This window comes from Leptonychotes weddellii, chromosome 5, assembly GCF_054177405.1.
Source record: "Leptonychotes weddellii isolate Sample4059 chromosome 5, ASM5417740v2, whole genome shotgun sequence".
Classification (NCBI taxonomy): Eukaryota; Metazoa; Chordata; class Mammalia; order Carnivora; family Phocidae; genus Leptonychotes; species Leptonychotes weddellii.
The window spans coordinates 102,869,029-102,886,572 of NC_138373.1; the positions used below are offsets into that span (position 1 = coordinate 102,869,029).

At 41.6% G+C, this 17,544-nt stretch overlaps 1 protein-coding gene across 9 annotated transcripts in view; it reads left to right on the forward strand.

Annotated features, from left to right (window-relative positions):
• Window positions 1–17,544, forward strand: part of ATF1 (activating transcription factor 1) — an 88,133-nt gene that overhangs the window by 43,615 nt on the left and 26,974 nt on the right. For 5 of the 9 annotated variants that reach the window (XM_081821669.1, XM_031030064.2, XM_031030063.2 and 2 more), the window contains 2 exons: window positions 5,882–6,001; window positions 8,406–8,506. In XM_081821669.1, coding sequence (XP_081677795.1) covers window positions 5,882–6,001; window positions 8,406–8,506 — 221 coding nt within the window. Of the gene's footprint in view, window positions 1–3,460; window positions 3,599–5,881; window positions 6,002–8,405; window positions 8,507–17,544 lie in introns of all 9 variants that reach the window. The other 4 variants (XM_031030066.2, XM_081821667.1, XM_081821670.1 and 1 more) reach the window with 2 other exon arrangements.

Sequence of the window (17,544 nt, forward strand, 5' to 3'; positions counted from 1 at the left end):
TATTTATTTTCCAGTTTTTTTTTTTTTAAAGATTTTATTTATTTATTTGAGAGAGAGAGAGAGTGAGAGGGGAGGTCAGAGGGAGAAGCAGACTCGAAGCCCGATGTGGGACTCGATCCTGGGACCCCAGGATCATGACCTGAGCTGAAGGCAGTCGCTCAACCAACTGAGCTACCCAGGCGCCCTGTTTTCTGATTGTTTTTGTAGTACTTCTCTGTTACTTTCTTCTTCTTGCTCTCTTCCCTTGTGGTTAGATGGCTTTCTTTTTTTTTTTTAATTTATTTATTAGAGAGAGAGCGCAAGAGGGGGTAGGGTTAGAGGGAGAAGCAGACTCCCCGCTGAGCAGGGAGCCCGATGTGGGACTCGATCCCGGGACCCCGGGATCATGACCCGAGCCGAAGGCAGTCGCCTAACCAACTGAGCCACCCAGGCGCCCCTAGATGGCTTTCTTTAGTGTTAGGCTGGAATTCTTTTCTCTTTATTTTGATGAACTAAAATCCAGTGAGTATCTTTATGATCATTACTTTAAATTCTTTATCAGGCATATTGTTTATCTCTGTTTCTTTTAACTCTTTTGCTGTGATCTTCACCTGTTCTTTCATTTGGGATATATTCCTCTGTCTCCTCATTTTATCTAACTCTCAGTGTTTGTTCGTTTGTATGTATTAGAGAGGTCTGTTCTGTCTCCTGGTCTTAAAAGTAGTGGCCTTATGTAGAAGAGGTCCTGTGATGCCCTGTAGTGTAATGCTCCCTTATCACCAGAACCAGGTGCTCCGAGGGTGTCTCCTATGTGTGTGGGCTTTATGCACCCAACTGTTGTGGCTGAGGCCCATTTGCCTTCAACCCAGTTGACTGCGGTAACCCACTTTTCCTGCTGTGGGGTCCACTGGACAGAGTTTGGTCCCTTCATTGTTGAGGGGTCTGTCTGAGGCCTCTGCAGATAGGCAGGGTCAGTAGTCTTGCTAGCTGTCTACACTTAGTCTCTCTGCCCCAGCTGCAGGCCCACCAAAGGCTTTCTTTGTGCTGGACCACCTGAGAGGTTTTGGTTGGTAGGTGGGTCAGCAATCAGAGCAGATGTCTGCAATTTTTCTGTCTGTCACAGTTGTGGACACACTGATGGGCAGGATTTTTCTCCCTGCATGGCCACCTAAAAGGCTTGCTGCTGGAAGTGTGCACACTGGTGTGTGCGGTTATCTGCCCCCTCCCCAGAGTAGGAGTCACTTTGGAGTAGCTTCGGTCTCTGCTGGGGCTGCTTGCAAGGTGTGGTGGGGCATGAGCTGCCTTAGAGGGGTGTCTTCTGAGGTATGCAGATGGATAGGGCATGTTTGCTGGAAAAACACAGGGCTGTGGCACATGGCGCTAATAATACGGTTAGCACTGGCTCCTGCAAGTGTCAGCTCTGTAGGCTGGGGAAGAGGAAGAGAAGTGGCACCTGCCATCACTTTTGTTCTTGGAGAAGTCTCTCAAAGATCCCTGCCCCTTTAGTAAATAAACTTCTCTCCTTCTCATATACCCCAGGCACTTTTCAAACTACTGCTTCTGTGCTGTGTCTCAGGCAGGCTTACTTATGCTGATTATTTAATGATGGGGACCCCATTTCCCATCTCCCATCTCCCTCCAGCTCTCCCAGAGTTAAGCCCAGATTCTTTTTTTTTTTTTTTTAAAGATTTTATTTATTTATTTGAGAGAGAGAATGAGATAGAGAGAGCATGAGAGGGGGGAGGGTCAGAGGGAGAAGCAGACTCCCTGCTGAGCAGGGAGCCCGATGTGGGACTCGATCCTGGGACTCCAGGATCATGACCTGAGCCGAAGGCAGTGGCTTAACCAACTGAGCCACCCAGGCGCCCAAGCCCAGATTCTAAAGTACCCTAAGCCCCACCAATTTTTAAAGCTCACAAAGTTAAGCCCCACTGGTTTTCAAAGCCAGATGTGGAGACTTGTCTTCCCAGTGTGGGTCCCCAGTGCATGGGATGTCTGGTGTGGGGTATGATCCTCTTGCTTCTCTGTGCTTGTGGTGTCTCTCCTGTTTGTGGTTAGTCTCCCCAGGGGTGTTGGTTTTCAACCACCTCTCTGCTGCTCCTGCCCTTTTCAAGGTGGCCTCCTCTCTGTGAAGGTCTGTTCTGCTAGTCTTGAGGTCATGTTCAGAGTTAGTTGCACAGATGAGCTCAGGATCCTTCTACTCTCCCGTCTTCCTCACAGTGCACACATACATTTTTCAACAGTTTGTTGAGCCAGGATCCAAGTAAGAGACATATATGTAGGCTCTTTCTCTTCACCTTTTCCCCCACCCTTTGTTTTTACCTTATTACTTGTTTAATCTTCACTGTAACTGTGAAAAAGATAGTATTCGTTCTGTTTACAAAGGAGGAATCTGAGGTCCTGAGAGGTTAAGGAATTTGCTTAGCATCACAGAGTTAGTGAGTGCCTTTAGATGAAAATCAGCCCAAGCTTATCTGTCTCCAAAGCCTGTATGCCTTTCTGGAGTTAAAAGACCGAATTTGGGTGCCTAGGTGCCTCATTCGGTTAAGTGTCCCAACTCTTGGTTTCAGCTCAGGTCACCATCTCAGGGTATGAGAACAAGCCCTGTGTTGGGCTCTCCGCTGGGCGTGGAACCTACTTAAGATTCTCTCTCTCCCTCTGCCTTTCCCCCCTCTCTCTCCCTCTTAAAAAAGAAAAAAAGACTTTGGATTCAAACTCTGGCAAAAGAGGCTTTTTTCCCATGACATTCTACTAGCTGTCTGACCTCCCTCACCCAAGTGTTTACAGTCCAAGGATCCCTGAATTAGGTAGCTAAGGAGAGTACTAATTTTTGTCTTGTTGCTTATATAAGAGGAACTTCGGGTTCATCTACCCCAGGGAGAGGAAATCAGGGGGTGTTCATCCAACAGCTCCCAGTTTAACGAGAGCAGCTCCAGATCTATCTGCTTCTCCTAATATCTCTCCTAAGATAAGTTCTGAGGTTGCAGCCATAGTGTACTAGCAAGTTCTACAGCTCTTAAGATCTGGAACTGCACTGTCCATTGTGGTAGCCACTAGCCACGAGGGATATTTCCATTTTAATTTAAATTATTTAAAATTAAGTAAAATTGAAAATCAGTCCCTCAGTCACACTAGCCACATTTCAGATGCTTAGTATTTACATGTGGCTAGTGACAACCATATTGGATTGTGCAGATACAGAACACTTCCACCATTGCAGAACGTGGTTAGTACTGAAACGTAATGTGTGGAGGTAGTCAGCTGTGTTTCAACCTCATGTTAAAATTGGAGGACCAGCTTCTTTTACTCCTTTCAGAGTGATCTCAGGATTTAAATTACGAACTTTGAGAGTGGGGGTGGGAAAATACCAGGCTTTGGGACCCTGAATAATGAGCATTTTGTGAGGTTAGAACAGTGAAAATAAGGGAAAGGGATTACTAATAGCTAAAACAAAATCTGGTGCCTTTTTTCCACCTGCCAGACCCACAGTGTGCACAAAATCGCAAGGATTGCCAGAAACCCTGGATGAATGATTGCTTTTATTTGTAGAAATGTAAATTAATCCCGCCACAAGCTCTCCATATTAGTTGAGTGATTGGCTTCAGTTGGGGTCTAAAAGGTAAGGGGGCATTCATTTGTTTTTTTCTGAGTGTAATGGTGACTCTAGAACTGGACTCTAGATTTGTGAATTCTATTTTAACTCTTTAATTTTTGTATCCCCTTACTGGGGTGCTGTCAAAGAGAAAGAGAGCCAGACATATGTTAAAGGTAGCAAGACAAATTTCATTCAGACTAATGAATGCAGTGGGGAAGAGAGACTGTAGCACAAATTGAGTTCAAAGCTACTGAAACAAAAGGTGAGAACCTTTTTAAATGCTGGGATGTGCTAAAGGAAAAGTACTGAAGATGTTAGGTTGGGAGGTTGGTCAATGTGATTAGGCCATCTGTGTTTGCTAATTGATGTTTATCAAAGTTAGACTTCTGCTGTCCCACAGAGACTGGGAGACAAGGGCCCTATTCTTCCTGATGATTACATTTCAAAGGGATGCCTCCCAGGTTCTTGAGAAAAGACATTTCTGGGTTGTAGAAGATTTATTATCTCAAAGATCAGAGAAGGGACTTATAACTGCAAGTTTTCTAAAGTAAATACTCTAAGCAAAGTGAGATCAGGGACCTGTAGTCAGGTTTTAGCTGGAACAAACAGTAAATTTTTGGGCAGCTTTGAGCCTCTTCAGGCAGGCATTTTCAGGGGGCTAGGGTCATCCTAGGGACATGGCCTTAAGCTGATAAAAGCTGTACTAGAATTTGGTTATGTCTCTTAGTGTGTGATGGGTGATGGAGTTGTTTGTCCTGAGAGTTTGCAGTTCTCAGTACCTGGGTAACATTTTATATACAAAATTTCATGACCTGGACATTCTGGGGGATGATGAGGCTGGAATTTAATCCCATCTTGGGAAGAGGAAAAGACCCTTCAATGAAGGGAATAATAAGGCATTGTTTGGGGGGCTTTATGCAAACAAAGAAAGAAGGGGAACTGTCAGGAAGTTGACTTACAGGACCTGAGAAAACAGCCCTGGATTTTATTTTGTTATTTAACGCCAAAATGAATGGTATGAACCAGTGTAATCCACAGGAAGGTGAGAGATCACTGATAAATGTTAACATACAAAAAAGCTTCTTGGAAGAGGTAGAACTTGAGCTGAGCCTTGAAGAATGATGGGTGGGCTTTTCCTGGTTTAGCATCTTATTATGGTATTTCCGTGAAACCCCATCTGATTTCCGTAGAAATAAATTATAATCTCATGATTGAATTATTTATTTTTAAATATTTGATTTTTCTTTTTAAAAAAAATTTTTTTTTAAGATTTTATTTATTTAAGAGAGAGGGAGAGAGCGAGACAGAGCAGAAGCAGAGGGAGTGGAGAAGGGAGAAGCAGCCTCCTCGCTGAGCAGGAGCCTGATGCAGGGCTCGATCCCAGGATGCTGGGATCATGCCCTGAGCAGAAGGCAGATGCTTAACAACTGAGCCACCCAGGTGCCCCTAAATATTTGATTTTTCTTTAAAAACACTGCTCCCGGTCTCAGCTGAGCCCAAGGCAAGCACTGTTCCTGTTACTGTCTCTGTAGCTTTGCTTTTCCCAGGCTGTCATGTAGTTGGAATCACACAGTATGTATCCTCTCAGACTGCCTTCTTTCACTTAGAAGTATGCATTTAAGGTTCCTCCCTGCCTTTTTGTGGCTTGATAGCTTTTTTAAATCACTGAATAATATTCCATTTTATGCGTATAACAGTTTGCTGATCCATTCCCCTTTTGACGCACGTCTTGGTTGCTTCCAGGTTTCGGCAACTTTATTATGAATAAAGTTGCTATAAATATTTATGTGCAAGCTTTATGTTTTCAACTCATTTGGGTAAATATCTGGAATACAATTGCTGGATCGTAAAACACCCAAAGTAGGTGTTTCTCTCACTTTTTGACTCTAGATTTCTGGATTGGTTTTCAACCAGATCTCTTCAGATTAACGTGTTCTAAAGAGCCTCTACATTTTTGCACAGTCAATTCTCAGCCTAAAATCTTCCAGCCCCCACCCCATATTGCCCCTTCAGGGAATTGTTTATCCTTCAAGACCCAGATGAAGTAGCACACTTTCTTTGCTCCCGTGGTACAGTATTTTCTGTTTTTTTTCTCCTACTATAGCTCTTAGTTGGTTTGTGTAATTCATTTGTAATGTCAACCCCCTAGTATAGCGTCTGCCCCCTAGAAGATACCTAATGTTTGATTAAATAGATGTGGTTAAATATCATAAGCTCTGAAATATGTTTTTCAGTGTTAAGAACTCAGCTGTCTTATGTGCATAGGTATAATACATATTTGTTAATTGAATTTTTATTTGTTCTTAGATGGCATTAAGAGGATCTGCGCCAGTGACAATTGTACCTCTTCCTGGAGAGCAAGTACAGGTTCAGGGGGTCATCCAGACAGCTCAGTCTTCTGTAATTCACCCACCACACGTGCAAACGGTACAAAAATTCAAAGACTTAGTGGCTGAGAGAGGGGACTTTTACACCCTGAGTCTTTGGACACATTGAAGTTGCTATAGTACAGTATCATAAACCAAGATTTTAATAAAATTGTCTTAGAAATTAGACTGTAGGACAAATGAGGCAAATAGAAAAGTTTGAGAATTTCTAGTTTCATGTATAGACTACCCAGTGAAAAAGTAAGACAATTTGGGGGGAAGTTATTGCTGGGAAATGAGACTTCCTTAAGGGAAAGCACCTTTTTGTCCCAGTGGTATCTTTCAGGAAAAGGAGAATTCTGAAGCAAGGGCGATGGTATTGGTGTCAGCAAAGTAATAAAAGTGCCTACCTTATGCTTTGTCAAATAAGAGAGTTCTCTCATAGTAGAGGCAAGTTCTTATTTAGATCTGTCTACCTTCTTATTACCACCTGACAGCAGTAGAAAGGAAAGCGATCCTGGGTTCTTTTTCTTTCTACTCTTTCTCCCCATTTTATCTTCTGGCTCCCGTGAGTCTTAGAATGTCTTTGGTCATCCCTCATTTTTTCCTGCTCTTTATAAAGTATCTGGCAGTGTTGTGTGCTCTGCAGCTGTGTCTCTAATGTGGTTTTCCTGTATGAAAGGTGGCTACTGCATGGACTTTTGAGTTTTTATATGAAGATTTTACTCTTACTTGCCAGTGCTCTCATTAAAGAGAAATACTTGATCTTAGATATATAAGTAATCTCTTAGTTCCAGAAATTATTTTCTTGAGTTCAGTGGGAGACTTGGGAGTAAATTTAGGGACAGTGAAAATGGTTAAAAGTTTAGGTTAGATTGGTGTATCCATGATGCTTGAGGAAATATTATAATATCTGTTACTATTTCTTAATTATTACAGGTCGTGACCAGTTCATCCTTTTTTGCCAAAAGATACAGATTTAATATAAGATATAAATAAGTAGTTGTACACTAGAACTTGTTTTTGAAGGAGATTAAAACATTTCTCTGGAAACTTAAGATCTAAGTCTGATTCCTTTAGGGGAAAGCTTTCTATAGATAGTAATGTAGAGCAGTGACTTGTTATGTCCTTTCTAGAAGCCTGTTTGGGTTATTTTATTTTTTAAAATAAAGATGAAGTCAGGTGTCACAGTGCAACTTTGGACAAATGGAAATTTTAATATATTTTAAAAATTGAAAAGAATTTGTTTTCTTAATAGTAAGGTACTATATAACTTAAAACTTGTATGTGGTTATTGTGTTGACATAACTTCAAAGGGCTTATTATTAATAGTTACCATTTAATATGTGCTTGCTATATGCCATGCACTTAAGTGCTCTACATGTATTAACTCATTTAATTGTAAAGTGAGATAAAGCCTAATAATTAGTACAGATTTCTAAATTACATGTTTATACCCGCCCTTGCAAGTGACCTCCATTTTGATAAACCTAATGATCTGTTCTCAGTCCTTGTTTCACTTTACCTGTTAGCATCACTTGCCATAGTTGATCATTCTTTTTTAAAGATTTTATTTGTCAGAGAGCGCGCACATGCACACAGATGCAGGGGGAGTGGCAGGCAGAGGGAGAAGCAGGCTCCCCGCTGAGCAAAGAGCCTGATGTGGGACTCGATCCCAGGACTCTGGGATCATGACCTGAGCCAAAGGCAGACGCTTAACTGACTGAGCCACCCAGGTGTCCTGATCATTCTTTTTAAGACACTGGTTTTGCTAGCTCTCTAGGACACATCATTTATCTGGTATTCTTCCTGTCTCAGTGGTGGCTTGTTCTCAGTCTTACTTGCTGGTTCCTCCCTTTCCTCCCAACCTGTTAATGTTAGAGTGTTCCTGGGTTTTGTCTTTGGTCCTCTTCTCTGTGTATTGAGCTCATCTAGTCTTATGGCTTTAAGGATTATCTAAATAGCTGTGACTCCCAAGTTTATATGTCTAGCCCAAGACCTCTTCCCTGACTCAAAGGCTTGTATATTTAGCAGTCTCTGCCATGTTATTATCTAATAATTTGATAATAGTTGGATTTCTAATAGCATTTCAAAGTTAGCATGTCCAGAATCCAAATCAGATTATTGATTCAAAAAAAAAAAACACCAAAACTGAGTAATGTGCATCAGTTTAGAAATAGGGTGGAAATCAGAGACTGGTCTTTATAACTCCAGTAAAATAGTATTGCTTTATTTTAGGGATAGACTTTCTTCTTAGTTCTGAGCATGCTGTATTGTATGTTCCTTTCAGTAGTTTGGGCCTCTGAAATAAATTTTGCTTTTTCTTTTGTTCCTTTCTTTTAGACCTTAGATTTAATGACAAATGAATTTGGGTGGCAGGAGACAGATCATATTTTCTGAAAGTAAAAATTAAATTGTTTTCCACCTGCATTGTTCATCACCGTAAAACCAGTTCTGTTTTCCAGGTATCCTCTTTATCAGAAAGTGAGGAGTCTCAGGACTCATCAGACAGTATAGGCTCCTCACAGAAAGCCCACGGGATCCTAGCACGGCGCCCATCTTACAGGTGAGTACTCATGTTTCAGATTCTGCGTGTGTTATGTTATACTGATGAGTTGGAATGGTGCTGTGTAAAGCAAACTATATAAAGAGGGAGCATGTGTCTGTATAGGACGGGAAATGTTGAGAGAGAGAGATTTGAGCCAGATTATGAAGGGCCTAAATTGCTGTCCTGAAGAGGAATTTAGTCTTATCTTCTGGCAAAGTACTAGATTTCCATATTTACTTTTAGATAGTTAACTTTAATAGCAACATGAAAGGAAGACTGTAGATTTAAGGAATTGAACTAGCTTGTGTTCCCTTTGCTAGCTTCTTTACTGAAACACATTTTTCTGCATTGTGTGTAACTCCTGCACATATTTCCTCCTGGAAGTCTTCTGATTACTTTCTTTCCAACTCCCAAGGCCAAGTTAGGTCTTTCTTCTGTGGCCTTCTTTTTACTGATCCCTGTTATAGTATTTATCGCATCCTGTTGGAATTCCAGTTAATAATACATGGGCCAGGGACATCTGGCTGGCTCAGTCAGAAGACCATGCGACTCTTGATCTGGGGGGTCGTGAGTTCAAACCCTATGTTAGGTAAAGAGATTACTAAAAAGAAATAAACTAAAAAAAAAAAATACACAGGCCGTGCTCTTAAATAATTTTTTGCATTGCAGAGTGACTGTGCAAGAGTAGATGCTCAATTATTACTTGTTGAACGAAACAGCTAGAAGGTAGGAGGAAAAGGAGACAGAAAAGGATGAAATGCTATCTTTAAAAGCATATAAACAAATGCAGTAAGATTTTAGATATTATAAGAGAACTCTGTATAGGGTATAGTCATTCCTGCCTGGTTAGGAAAGACTTCATAAAAGATGTCATTTGGATCACCACCAATCTGAAAAATTTTGTGAGAAGGGAAGGGTTTGGTAGCAGGAAAAGAGCTTAGGTTGAGGGACAGTGTAATCAAAGTATGATATGAAAGAGGTTGGCCCGTTTTCAAAATTGGGAACTTAAGAAAGAGGAGGTTTAGGAAGAAAAGGTAAACAAGAGCCAAATTTCTTAAAACCTTATTACCATGTTAAGGAATTTGGACTCTATTGAATAAACAGTTAATGAACGAACAAATTTTGTCTGTGAATTCTGGCGGGGGTGGGGGTGATTAAAAAGAAACCCTACTAAAATGAGCTCATAACCTGAAATTATAAAAAGCTGAAACAAATCCATTTTTAGCAAGCAGCAAGAGATACAATAAATAGAATGAAACCACTAAAGAACTTCAGATAGTAAAATTACCAGGAACTATAAGTCTAATTAAAATTGAAAGACATAAAGAAGGAATCAAAACCCTTGTACTAGGATAAGACACTGGGGGGATTTAAGAAACAACTGAGTAAAACTTCTGGAAATGAAAAATGTAATTGCTAAAAACTATTGAGGAATTTTAAGTGTTATACAGCAGACTAGGTATAATTGAGAGAATTAGGGACCTGGGAGCTACAGCTCCAAGTAAATGACCTAGAATGTCGAAGAACACTGCCAGCATAATGACCGAAATTTCTAAGACATGAATCTGTCAGCTTCAGAAAGCAAGGTCCCAAGTAATATAAATGAAAATAAACCTAAATCTAGATGTAACTTATTAGGTAAAACTGGAGAACACCAAAGATAACAATAAGATCTTAAAAGCTTCTAAAGAAAAAAAGATTACCTAGAAAAGAATGACCATTAGACTTAACAGCAGGTTTTGAATGTTAGTATTAGAAGGCAATGGACTAGAAAAATCTTTTTTTTTTTTTTTTTAAAGATTTTCCATTTATTTGAGAGAGAGAGCACATGCGCGAGTGCATGCACAGGCAGGGCAGGGGGAGGGACAGAGGGAGAAGCAGACTTCCTGCTGAGCAGGCAGCCTGACATGGGGCTCGATTCCAGGACCCTGGGGTCATGACCTGAGCCAAAGGCAAATACTTAACCGACTGAGCCACCCAGGTGCCCCTAGGAAATCTTTAAATGACAAGAGAAAGTGACTGTCAGTCTGGAACTTTATACCCAACTGAACAATCACTCAGAAATAATGGTGAAATAAAAGTCATTTCAAACTGATTTAAGAAATTACTAAAGGGTATACCTCAGGAAGGAGAAAATTCCATCCAAATGGAAGGAATGTGAATATAAGAAAAAATGGTGAATTAACAGATGCACTGACTTTTGACTTTTTAGAAAGATAATAATGATCAGTTTAGGTAGTTTAAAAACAAAATGCAGGGGCCCCTGGGTGGCGCAGTCAGTTAAGTGTCCGACTCTTGGTTTTCGACTCAGGTCGTGATCTCAGGGTCATGAGGTTGAGCCCCATATCGGGCTCAGTGCTGAGTCTGCTTGGGAGTCTCTCTCCCTCTCCCTCTGCTCCTCCTCCTCCTCGTGTTCTCTCAAATAAATAAATAAATCTTTTTAAAAAATTCAGAGACTTATACCAGACAGCAATATGTGCTTGCTTATATGGTATTGATTAGATTTAACCTTAGATTGTTGGATGAAATCTCCAAACAAGGGGGCTTTCCCAGCACAAAACAGCTCCTGGATAAAATACTTGTTAATGCATTGTGCATTTATAGGCAGTAATAGAAATATCACCTTCCTGTAGTAAACAGAAAAACCATATTCATAATGTTCAAATTTAGTCTAATTGGCTTTATTAAGTAATTCATGAACTGGGCAGCATCCCATTTAGCAAGTAGAAGGGAGCTTTGAGGAGCTATACAAAATGGAAGGTTTCAGGGGCACCTGGATGGCTCAGTCTGTTAAGCATCCGATTCTTGATTTCAGCTCAGGTCTTAATCTCGGGACCATGAGTTCAAGCCCTGCATTGGCCCCACGCCTGGGCATGGAGTCTGCTTTAAAAAAGGGGGTGGGGAGCTAAATGGAAGGTTTCTATATGGGAAGGAGGGTAGGGCAGGAGTTAAAAGTAAAAGGATTGTTCCAGTCAAGGTCTCTTTCCCTTAGGGGGACAGCCAGGGGGTCTTATCAGGCAGATTTTCATCTTGGGGGGATGGGGAGGGGCCATGTGACAGATTACCTCACTGGTGCTCATCTGAAAATTTCTGACTAGTTATGACTACATTTCTGTGGGGAGAGGCTGAAACTGCAATTAGATTAAGTATTAAGCCCTAGTTTGGGGGCTTGGGCTAAGTGATGCCATTTTGGGCCTTTGGTTTTCTTTTCAACAGTTCCTTCCTTTTGATCAGATTCAGCTTAACTGAGATGTGATCGAATTTTAAGGCATTAGTGCTGCTCTCAGCACTCAAAAGTTCTCGCGGTTTTTGTTTTCTCTTTGTGTGATATCCAGACTTTTTTTTTTTCTTCTTGATCTTTGTGATATTGACAGGTCACAGCTTCAGGTTGACATTGTCTTTGTGTTTCAGTCTTTTTTTTTTTTAATTTATTTGAGAGAGAAAGAGGGAGGAGCAGAGGGAGAAGCAGGCTCCCCGCTGAGCAGGGAGCCTGACATCGGCTTGATCTCAGGACCCTGAGATTGTGACCTGAGCCAAAGGCAGACGGTTAACAGACTGAACCACCCAGGCGCCCCTTGTGTTTCAGTCTTAAGTGAGATCATTTGTGTGGTGGTTAGCGGCTATGAACATGCGTTGAAAGCTTCTGAGAGAATACAATGCACACAGGAGATGGTTACGGTTACTCTTAAATAGAATAATTGTCAATATTTGGAGTGCACCGTGGAGCCGTGGTCCCCAAGACCTAAACCAATCAGAATCAAGTAAGTCAAAGAACCTTGTGGAAGGAGTTACCTTTTTAAGCAGCCAAATGTCTTGTTCTGCAGTGTTTTGTAATTGACTTTCAACTTCTCCAAAAGTGTTAATCCAGGCCCAGCAGCAGGTGGTGTCGGCCACAGCACAGACCTCTCCTTGCTCAGCTAAAAGATGAATCAAGAGCTATTGTTTTCAAGGACAACTTTGGCTAGAGGGTTTGCTGTTGCTTTAGCAACAGATAATGCAATAAAAGTGAAGTCTTTTATTTATTTATTAGAGAGTGAGTGAGTGAGCACAAGCAGGGGTGGAGGCAGAGGGAGAAGCAGACTCCCCGCTGAGCAGGGAGCCTGATGCGGGACTCAGTCCCAGGACCCTAGGATCATGATCTGAGCCAAAGGCAGACACTTAACTGACTGAGCCACCCAGGTGCCCCTGTGAAGGGTGGAAGCTAGATTCCTTGATGTAAGCTACTTCTTCAAGCTACTTGGTTTGATCTAGGGATCTCCAGCATCTGTATAGGGCCAGGTGTCAGGTAGAGCCTTCTTGAGCCGTGTAGTATAGTGTGTACCCAAGGCTACTTTCTAGTTTTGCAGCAGTGTCAGTAGTCAGGAGCACTTGGTGTAGGGTACTTTCCAACAGGGCTTGAGAGCTAGGTGTTTGTTTCTGTTTTGTTTTTTGTTTTGATTTATTTTTTATGGTAACCTTTCTGAAATACCGGTCACCGGACTGTAGACTCTGACCAACAGGATCCTTTGATAAGGTGAAGGAAAGTTCCTTTAACCTGTTGATGATAGGCTTTATTTATTTTTAAAGATTTTATTTATTTATTTGACAGAGACACAGCGAGAGAGGGAACACAAGCAGGGGGAGTGGGAGAGGGAGAAGCAGGCTTCCCGCCCAGCAGGGAGCCTGATGCGGGGCTCAATCCCAGGACCCTGGGATCATGACCTGAGCCGAAGGCAGATGTCCAACAACTGAGCCACCCAGGCGCCCCAATGATAGGCTTTAGTATAAGACATTAAAGACTTACAGTAACTGGTTACACTAGCACGAGACAACCAGGAATCAGCAGAAAGTTGTATGCCGATAGCCGCGGTCTACGGGTGACTGTCTCCCATGGAGTGAGTTTGAGCAGAGCCAGTGGCAACACCTTAGGCCAGGGGAGTCCAGCAGTTTCAGCAAGCTTAGAGATTTTGAGAATTTCATTAGTTCTTTCAGCCTTGCCTGATGATTGAGGGTGATAAGGGCAGTGATAATTATCAAGGCTTGAATGATTTGCCCAGTGACGTGGGCACCTCAACGGGAGGTATAGCCTAAGCGGGAAACATGTTTTCTAAAGGTTTTGTTTTCCCCTGCTGCAAGACCAATGCCCTCACACTGGCAAACTTCAGTCTATCTCCAGAAAACATACATACAATAGTAAGAATATATCGATAACCACCGTATTAGGTGGCAGGTGTTCAAAGTGGTTGGAAAGAGGAGTTGAGGCCTCTGGAAACAAAATTTTTCCAGGATTATGGAAAATTTCCAGGTTAGACATTGATGGTAAACTGTTTTTGCAGTCTTATAGAAGTCTCCACAGCATAATGTTTATTTGTAATTTGAGTCTTTTTAAACATACCATGGTGGGTGAAGAAATGTAAAAACCAAAAAATGAGATTTGCCAGAAAGTGGGAAAGAACCCAGCGGCCCATCTTGGCTTTCTCATAGCCCTAACTACTCTACTCCATCTTAATTTCTCTGATGTAGGAGTAGGCTATTGCCAGGTTAGAAGGACATCATGACAGCAGAAGTCTGGCGTTGAGGGGCCCGTTTTTGCAGAAGCAGAATAAACTTTATCCACATGTGCCACAGTCTTACAATAAAAAGAGGCTTAGGGGCGCCTGGGTGGCTCAGTTGGTTAAGCGACTGCCTTCGGCTCAGGTCATGATCCTGGAGTCCCTGGATCGAGTCCCGCATCGGGCTCCCTGCTCGGCGGGGAGTCTGCTCCTCCCTCTGACCCTCTTCCCTCTTGTGCTGTCTCTCATTCTCTCTCTCAAATAAATAAATAAAATCTTTAAAAAAAAAAAAAAAGGCTTAAAGTAACTTATTTGACAGTGCTTCCCATGTAGTTTACATATCAAATAAACCTAATTAGTTTAACAAATTCTTTGGGATATTCCTGGTCAAAAAGACTTTATTTAGAACTTAATTTTGGGGGTAACTGGCTGGCTCAGTCTTGATCTCAGGGTCGTAAGTTCAAGTGTTCATGGGTGTAGAGATTACTTAAAAATAAAATCTTTCAAAAAAAAAATTGGAGGTTTGTCAAAAATATAAAAACTTGGAGCCCCTGGGTGGCTCAGTCAGTTAAGCGTCTGCCTTGGGCTCAGGTCAGGATCTCAGAGTCCCAAGATCGAGCCCCACATTGGGCTCCCTGCTCAGCGGGGAGCCTGTTTCTCCCTCTCTCTCTGCTCCTCTCCCTGCTCTCTCAAATAAATAAAATCTTATATATATATATAAAACATTTGAAAGGAAAAAAAACCTTATTTTTGAAAGATTTTTTTTATTTTTTAGTGAGAGAGAAAGCATGCACACAGGGGGAGGGGCAGAGGGAGAGAGAATCTCCAGCGGATTCCTGCCAAACAGAGCCCAAGACCTCAATCCCACCACCCGGAGACCATGACCTGAGCCAAAACCAAGAGTTGGACGTTCAACTGACTGAGCCCCCCCAGGCGCCCTTCAAAAATAGGTTTTAAAGCACTTGCCTAAACAGGATAACAGATCATTATGAAACTTTAAAAGATAAAGAAATTTTCACAGTTTTATCAAAATCAGACCAAAGTCCGAGAAAACCAAATTCTAATTTTGCACCAGGTTAGTTTTGATATTAAAACTCATTGTTGGACGCCTGGGTGGCTCAGGTCATGATCCCAGGGTCCTGGGATCGAGTTCCGCATCGGGCTCCCTGTTAGGCGGGGAGCCTGCCTCTGCCTCTGCCTCTCTCTCTGACTCTCATGAATAAATAAAAACATTAAAAAAAAAAAAAAAAACCTCATTGTTTTGGGGCACCTGGGTGGCTCAGTCGTTAAGCGTCTGCCTTTAGCTCAGGTCATGATCTCAGAGTCCTGGGATCGAGCCCCGCATCGGTCTCCCTGCTCGGTGGGAAGCCGGCTTCTCCCGCTCCCACTCCCCCTGCTTGTGTTCCCTCTCTCGCTGTGTCTCTCTCTGTCAAATAAATAAAAAAAAAACTTAAAAAAAAATCAAACTCATTGCTTTAAAAAGATTTTATTTATTTGACAGAGAGAAAGAGCACAAGCAGGGGGAGCAGCAGGCAGGGAGAAGAAGCAGGCTCCCCTCAGAGCTAGGAGCGCGATGTGGGGCTCAATCCCAGGACCCCAGCATCCTGAGCCAAAGGTAGGCGCTTTAACTGACTAGGCAGACTCATTTTTAAAAATAAATTTATTTTAATCTTAACCAGCTGGACCACACATTGAAATTCCTTTTCAAAGATTCCTCTGCCACAAACCATCTACAACTTTTTTTTTCTACATTCTGGTTTTGTCCTGTTTTTCCTCTTTAGACAACACCAGCCTCATTTTAGGACCAAAAAAGAAAAAATATATTTCTCCTACCTTTTTTTTCATTGAAAGCACATCCTACTTTCCTGGCATATGGAGATATTTTCCTTATTAGTTTTAGTTATACATATTAATTAGAATTCTTAACCCTTAGAAGCCTTAATTTCTAGTGAAAACTAAGAAGTAAGCAACTGTGAACTGTTGTTATACAAGCATTCTTTAAATTTACAAATTTACTGGGCGCCTGGGTGGCTCAGTTGGTTAAGCGACTGCCTTCGGCTCGGGTCATGATCCTGGAGTCCCAGGATCGAGTCTCGCATCGGGCTCCCTGCTCGGCGGGGAGTCTGCTTCTCCCTCTGACCCTTCCCCCTCTCATGCTCTCTATCTCATTCTCTCTCAAATAAATAAATAAAATCTTTAAAAGAAAATTTGCAAATTTACTAATACATTTCAAAATTTCCAAAAGCATGTCTTTAAAAATTTGCCAGTGTAGCATTAACATATCTAAATATCTTTTAGTTTCTCTGTAATAAGCCAGAAGTAGATAAACCTTTGTTTAGTTATTAATGTTGCAGTATTTTGTCTTACTTGGAAATGATTTAGCTATTTAATGAGTTTAGAGTTTTAATTCATTTACTCTAACTCGGGAAAACTTTAAATAGAGCTAATATCACTGAGAAGTTTATTTATGAACTTTTATCTTGCCTGTATCTGTTTAATTTGTCCTTAATAATTATTTGTAGGTTACCTACAGAAACTTCATTAAATATTAGACAAAGCCAGCCATTATCCTAAGCTATTATTTTTTGTTGTTGACAGAATAAAAGATAACAGGAACCTACACAGAATAAGTTTCCTATTTAATGTGGATAATTTTAAAGACATGTCTGTCTAAATAGCCTTTCCCCCTTTTGTTTTTTCTTGATAAGAATTACCTCCATTAAGGGGCACCTGGGTGGCTCAGTCCATTAAGCATCTGCCTTTGGTTCAGGTCATGATCCCGGGGTCCTGGAATCAATCCCCGCATCAGGCTCCCTGTTCAGCGGGGAGCCTGTTTCTCCCTCTCCTCCCGACTCACGCTCGCTTCTTGCTCATGCTCTCTGTCGCTATCTTTGTCTCTCTCTCTCTCTCTCTCAAATAAATAAAATCTTAAAAAAAAAAATTACCTCCATTAAATTTGCATTTTAAAGAGATGGACTAGATAGAAGTTCCTAGAGAAGACCAGTATAACATTGAACAGTTACATTTTATTTAAGTAATCTGTACACCCAACGTGGGGGTTGAACTCATAACCCCAACATCTAGAATCTCATGCTCTGCCAACTGAGCCAGCCAGGTGCTCTGAACATTTACATTTATGCAAGCTTCTCCTTAGACTTCTGTTCACCCCCCACCCCCTTCTGTTCTCCCACATCAGATTTTTTACATTTATAAGCCTTTTGAGATAAATAGGGGAGGTTTGGGAATTGGTGGGCCGTGAATTGTTCTTGGAACCACACCTCTGATCCTGTAAAGACTACATTCTTTTTTTTTTTTTTTAAGATTTTATTTATTTATCTGACAGAGACACAGTGAGAGAGGGAACACAAATGGGGAGTGGGAGAAGCAGGCTTCCCGTGGAGCAGGGAGCCCAATGTGGGGCTTGATCCAAGGACCCTGGGATCATGACCTGAGCTGAAGGCAGATGCTTAACGACTGAGCCACACAGGCATCCCTAAAGACTACATTCTTTTTTTTTTTTTTTTT